General features: G+C 38.4%; 1 protein-coding gene across 1 annotated transcript in view; it reads right to left on the bottom strand.

Annotated features, from left to right (window-relative positions):
• Positions 1-376: 376 nt before the first annotated feature.
• LOC116903920 (uncharacterized protein C8orf34 homolog) overlaps positions 377-7233 on the bottom strand; it is a 118787-nt gene continuing 111930 nt past the window's right edge. The window contains exon 4 of the mRNA XM_032906695.1: positions 377-1487. Coding sequence (XP_032762586.1) covers positions 1386-1487 — 102 coding nt within the window. The 3' untranslated portion in view covers positions 377-1385. The remainder of the gene's footprint in view (positions 1488-7233) is intronic.

Genomic DNA, 7233 nt, shown 5'->3' with positions numbered 1-7233 from the left:
GCAGTAATGGACCATGATGATAGATAGGTGACATTTATATTACCTGGTTCACACAGACTGGCAAAGCACACATGGAGAGTCAGTAATGAATCACATAAGCTGAAGACATTTATCCTCCCAATGAACACACAGAGCATGACGGAGAACAGAGGAGTCCACCACACTCCAATGTACTTCTAGAGTGTTCTCTTTTTCTAAAGTAGAGAATGGGAGTGGGGTTTCCCATGATACATGTCTTCAACTGTAGCAAAAAATCTGGTAGAATATCATTAGATCTAGGGTAAACATTAGAATGAAACAGTTTTCTAGAAGTACTTTGACCTTTAAAAAAATAAAAACAGTGATTGTTTTCTGTTATCTATAGAGATTTTTGTTTTGTTGTTGTTTGTTTGTTTGTTTGTTTTTCCTGAAGGAGCTTTCCAACCTTTATGTGACTTTGGTCGTAAGACAGTCCTGGCACACCTTGAAATGTCTTGCATTATTAAATACTGCAAACAATACACAGTAAGGACTAAAGTTGCAGGGGCATGATGTTTTTCTTCAGGAAGCATATACATTAGATTAGGGGCTTTGGTAGGAGGAACTTTTGTTTAACAGTCAATAAACATGCTTTCATGCAGCCCTTTAAGATTTTGTCCATACAGGCTATACCACCTGGCTGACAGCACAGCCTTAATTCATCCTCTTTCTTTGATGATCTCTTTCAACTCAAAAGCCAGTATGCTCAGATGTCATTTCAATGGACTCTTCAAGAAGAAGTGCAGAAGCAGATCAGTTCCTGTTGAGAACTAGCATTCCACCCAAAGATTGAATCCTATCCCTTTATGCCCAGCAGATTCAAGCTGCATTCTTCATGAGCATCATGACTTTGTTTCAGGTCTTAGGGACTCTGCAAAAGTTCTGAGAGCTTCCAAATGCCTGTCAGTCAGTGGAAAGCTCTATAACACAGAACACTCTTCAGTTTCTTAACAAATAAAGGCAAGAATCTAAGGCATGTTCCAAGAATGTGTCTTACATTTTAATAGGTGCAGCAAACAGCAGCAAGGCGAGCATTTGCATATGAATGGGTGCTGCCCTATCATGACTGCTCTTCTCATAAAGGCTGTGTCTTTCTGATTTTGCTCCTTTTATTTTTGCTCATGCCCAGTACAAAACATGTGTTTCTCATTAGACATATATCAACAAATGTTTTGTGAATGAAAACATATGACAGTTCATGCACTCTCTCCTCTATTTTCAGGATGACTGGATTGATACTATCCCTCTACCAATGAGGAACAAAAGCAATTTTGATAACATCATTTCTTATTCTTTTCTAAACATGGCCAGTGAACAGATACGAATTAGGAACCCAAGAGATAGAAGGAGAAAGCCAAGTGTGTGTCTCATCTCACGTGATAGACTGATGACATGCTATGGGAGATCCTCGAAAGACTCACTTCTTCCATGTAGGATTTCAGAGAGTGTCCTCCACTGGAGGCTTCTCCCTAGAGGCAAACAGAGGTTGAAAAAGTCAGAAAGGGAAACAAAGAACAATACAAAATTGTAGAGGGGAAGAAGGTTTCCCTCACTGTCCCATGCTCAAAGGATGCCTATGAGCCTGTCACTTTGACAGCTTCAGACTCTCTGAAGGAGATGTCATTTCTTTCTAAACAAAGACATATCTTGTAAGTACATTTCAATTCATGTAAACAAACAGCCAGTTGGTAAAGCTTATTAAATATTAGAAGAGAATGCTAGGCAGGTTTGTGAAATTTTCCATTATTAACTTCTATGTTCTTAAAATGAGATGAAGTCACTAATTCCATGTGCTTTAAATTTTTATGAAGCTCTAACATCTGGATTTAAGACTATCCTATGAAAAGACAACGTATTACTAAATATTTTGTCTTTGCATTTAGTCTTTCTAAACATAGTAATATGTAGTCAGCCAAGTCTCCATTATTTGTGTGAACTCCAGAAACCAGTGAGCCTGAGATCACTACAATTTGAAGCATCAAATTGAATGTATTCTAAACTATCAATCAAGTTGTATGTTTCAGACTACATAGTCAGGGACATTTGGAAACAAATTCTGTGATATCATGAAATGATAAATTCTAGGATGTCGTATATGTTTGAAAGATAGCTAAATAAATGTGAATGAAGCTTAGAATGGTTTTCACAGTATCTTTTGGGACTTTTCAAGGTCCCTCATACATGTAATTTCATTGGACTGATGTGTGTGTGTGTGTGTGTGTGTGTGTGTGTGTGTGTGTTCCTCTATTTTAAAGTGCAATTTAAGGGCAACACAACCTCAGGTCAATTTGATGTGTTGATCAATTAGAACTAGGAGGAGTGAAATAAATGAACCCAGGAGCAAAGCAAACACACTATCACCTCTCTAGGAATAAAAGCAATTTATCATAAAAGGTTAAATTAACTTTATTTTTAAAAATGGGGTTTTGTTTGGTTGCAGTTGTTTTTTGATGGTTACTGTTTTCTGCATGTTCTGAAAAATAGGATCCTGGTAAAATAAAGGCAGCATGATCATATGAAAACAAGAATTATCTTAGGAGCAATAGTCTGACAGTTGATTTAGACATCACAGATCAATATGATAAATTTTCTTCTTAGATCATGGACTCCACTAATACACATAAACATACACACATACAAACACACATACACACTTACATCATACATACCCACAAATACCCACACACACACACACACAGACACACACACACACACACACACACTTATATGTGCATAAAACTACACATGCACACAGATGTATACACACGCATCAATATACTAGAGTTTAACAGTCTCCAAATGTTTCTACACTTGTGGCACTTTTCAATGCATAAAGCAATCAAGAGGATAGGGTAGTCCTGTGGTCTTAAAGTATAAACTATTTGAAGAAATCAAATTCATGTAAGCCCTCTAAAAACTGAGGAAATTTGAGTCTACAAGTTCAACACTTAATCCCTCATTAGCTCAACAACTAGTCACAAAATACTGTAGACCCTTCCAGTATGTCTCTCAAATGTCGAATTACCTTTACTTTCACCTCAGTTGCCAGGACAAAGAGGATTAGTTGGCAAATTGTTTTTGATGATAAATATGCTAAGCGGCTACAATGTGAAGGTTACATGTCATTTCTCTGAACACTGGAGGACATGAAGTGCAATTTTAGAGTTTCTAGATACTCACTGAAGAGAATTGATTCCTTCCAACTAGAAAACAATTGCTTTTCACCATTTGTCTAGGTGCCCACAGTCTTCTGCGAAGACTTGCTGATGACCCAGGGTTTTCATGATGATCACATATCAATATACAATAAAGTACTCTTCTTGACACCTTTACTCCTTCAACTGTGCCAAAATTCTTAATACCAATGCCATAGAAAAGAACAATGAATGGCAATGATACCAATCTGAAAACATCTTGTGAGGTTGACATGGAATGAAAGCAAGCAAGTTAGGAAAAGGAAGGACTTATGGCTTCCAGTCCATGACAAGGGCTTTTTAAATGCTCAGAAGAAAGCCTCATTGGACACACAATAGAACACATGGAATACCTCACGTATGTCCACAGATTTATGTAAGAAGTTACCTATCTTTAAACCACAACAGTCCATACAAGGCAGTCTCAACTTGCCCAGCAATAACACCTCCACTAATAAGGTGATGTCAAGTCCCCCAAAGGTCTCTAACACCAGTGAAATTTTTCCCTTTTTTCTTTAAAAATATACAATGACCTCATCCATGTTGATATGCAGAGTTTACTATGGCCTATGCATGCCCATTACGATGCCCTGCCAATCCCAAATTAATGCTGCCACTCTCTGAGAATCTGTCTGTGCCTAGAGATTGGCAGGAGAACCCACACATCATTCCTTTCACAGACTGGAATCTGGCTACAAACCTCATCCACAAATCGCTGAGTTGTTGGCTCCAGTAAATGAAGACCATAAAATTAAAGTCTCTAGTTGGTAATATAGGAAAAGGAGCATTTGGTAGAGAGAATTACAAATGTGCCCATGACCCAGTGAACAGAGGCAAAAACAAGATGTAGGACCTATGAATTTAAAATCAGAAGAAGAACACTGTGAAGAAGCTTCTTTGGAGACTTATAAAGGATATATCTGTCTTCCCACCACTGGGCATGGTAAGGAAATAAAACACTTTCATGGCTCAGATCTATCTATTTCAGTCCACATTTTCTTAGGTTTAATGTCTGGTATTTTTTAATATCAAGCCATCCTAATAGCATAATATTTTTGTAAACACCTTTTTAAAAAAGAATCAAAAATACCCAAATGCAATTTCCCTTGAAAATCAAAGAGGGTGAAAGAAGTAGAAATGAGGAAGAAGGGGGCGTGTGGAGGAAGGAAAGGGCAGGGATATGGAAACCGTGCCTTTAAAAACAAAAACAAGGGAAGGTATTTCCTGAAACATGATTTCACTTTTCATCAATTTCTAATACAGTCACAATTGAAATAAAAATACTTTGAATACTGAACAGAAAATATACTGAAAACTCAGAGAAAGTTGGAAAGAGCAAGGCCGGAGTTAAGAGGCCCCTATAAGACCACATGAGCTGCTAGGTAGGAAGGCCTGGGCCACCTCCTTAGATATCTTATATTTGAAGAAACATTCTCAGTAATGTAGAATATTCTAACAGCAGAACTAAATTTACATATTCCTCATTCAATTTGCATTTTAACTATTATATGCATCTCCTGCTTCAATCAGTTAGCTTTTTTTTTTTTTTTTACTAATTTTTAGATAAAACACAGACTGTTTCTCTCAGTAGGAGGTATTTATTTACACCAGTACGTGTGTAAGATCTGAGGGACTAATTTCCTTCAAAGAACACTTCGTGAGGACCCTACTTCACTGAAATGTTCTTGCTTCCTACACTATGCAAATAAAACTAAGCAAGAATGCTAGCTCAGACTCCATCTTAAGAAGATTCTGAGTTATATGCTGCCCCAGAAGGAAGTAAACCAATGGAATTGGCCAAGCCATCCCTAAACTCAAGCAAAACATCAAATGTCCTCAACATTTATTGCAGTGAGGTATCGAGCACTTCGTGAGAGTCACAGATGGTTGTACATATCAGGACAAATACTTGAATAGAACCTACTCCGATTATAAGAAGTTTGCCATGGGAGAACAAACAGACAAATAGGATGAAGTACAAAAGTTCCCTGACTCATGTAATATTAAGCTGGCACAGGAAAAGCTAAGAGGAAAAACATTCAGGCTTTCATCCTTGACAAAACACATACCTAGAGATCAGAAACACTGAGACCTGTTGCCAACACTGCACATATAAAGATGCTTGATATTGTTTTCAAACATCATCTTGAAGATTGAGACAAATCTAATAACAAAGCTGCTCAAGGGGATTTTGGAAGTAAGGAAAGTTTTGCTTAAGACACAACAGAACACAAGAAACCGTGAGGATTACAAGGAAAATCACAGAGACACTAGGCACTGCAGTATGGACTGTGCTGTCCAATAGACAGCTATCAGCCGTGTGCCGGGTCCTCATTTCTTATGGCAAGTGTGTGGAATAGACATGCATACTTGGTTGATGCTTTGCTTGCCACCTGCACCATCACACAGGGTAAACGTACCGTATTCCCAGGAGGGAGGGGAGGGAAATTCAACCATTTGAGCTTGGCAGACTCTATGAGCAGTGGCTATTATTGTCTGGCTAGTAGAAAGCTAAGATCATCACACCTGGAAAACCATGGTGAGATCAGATGTCTGTGAAGTCACCGGTGTGTTTAGGAAGTTGAATCTAGTTTGTTTTCACACTTGCATACATGAACACTGCTGGTTCTGTGTAAATTCCCCAAATGTTCTTTCAGATCAAGTGAGAAATGTATGTCTTGAAAATTTGTCAATAACATTATGGATAGACATAAACTCTGACGACTTTTTTCCACAAATGACAACTTCATTCAGTAGAGAAGATACTCGAGCACTTTAGGGTGTCTAAGATTAAAAAACAACAAAAAACCCCAGCAAAACAAAACAAAAGAGAATGAACAAACACCACCATCACCACAAAGCACTGGTGTATTGGGACAGTGGGATTGTGACTCATTCTGCTTTTAAGGATTACTGGTAGAGCAGGATGGTTGTTCTGGAAAGGGATAGCATCAAACTTCATCAAATTGCCCTTAAGGAAGGGCCCTGGAGAGGTGGCTCAGTGGTTGAGAGCACTTACTGCTCTTGCAGAGGACCTGGGTTCAGTCCCCAGTGTATACATGTTTCCTCCTGTGACTCGAGCTGCAGTGCATCAGTGCCCTGGCTCTGCTGGAGCACAGCCTCACATGTAAACATGCAGGCAGAATGCTCAGAAATACAAAATAAAAATAAATTGAAGCGTTTAAAAACGGGGTGGGCAAGACATACTCAATCTCCATGCAAATAAACAATTTCTACATTTAAACAAAAACGATTTACACCTTTCTTCAAAGTCTTTGATGTCATGTGGAAGAGTTCATTTAGCACTGACGGGCATGAGTAGAGATGACTATGAGATAACAGCTATTAGTGAGAATGTTCAATTTGGAAGGAATTAAAATATTTCTTTGTTCCTTTTTCTCTTAAAAGTGGCTACTCAAGTAGCAAAAGCACTTTAGTGATTTAATTTCCTTCAGTGTCAAGGAAAGCAAAAGTGGATGGGCTCCATATCTGGGGGGCATGGTGACCTAGGTAACCACCCCCACCAGTGAAGGCTAGATCAGAGAAAGGACAGTGTACAAAAGAACAGCATAAAAAGATATGACTCATTTTTACAGCTATGTTCTTTGAATTGACATACTTCCCCTTGGGGAGAAATAAGTCTCAGATTGAAATTTAAGGAAGAAACTAAAAGGAAGCCTTTTTAAAATTACAAAATATTAGGTAAACTGGGAAACATTAAAAAGAGGCAAGGAAGACCAACTCTGTGGAGAACAGAGAACTTGAAGCAAGAAAGTTAAACAAATGGAAGGAAAGGGAAGATACAAAAACCAGGTACAGCTCCATAAAACTTTGCTGTCCATCTTAGCAGGCGTGCTGTAACAAAGTGCGAGACAGAGGAGACGGTTATAGCAAAGAGGTTGAAAGTCATGTCTGATTCCCTAAAGGTGACAAAGATCAGCCACAAAGCCCAGAGGTCCATACTAGGAGTTTACATTGGAAAGTTATGTGCTACAGAGTTAGGATTGCGCTTGTCTGTGAT

This window comes from Rattus rattus, chromosome 1 (assembly GCF_011064425.1).
Source record: "Rattus rattus isolate New Zealand chromosome 1, Rrattus_CSIRO_v1, whole genome shotgun sequence".
NCBI classification, from domain to species: domain Eukaryota; kingdom Metazoa; phylum Chordata; class Mammalia; order Rodentia; family Muridae; genus Rattus; species Rattus rattus.
This window is presented reverse-complemented; position numbering and strand designations above follow the sequence as displayed.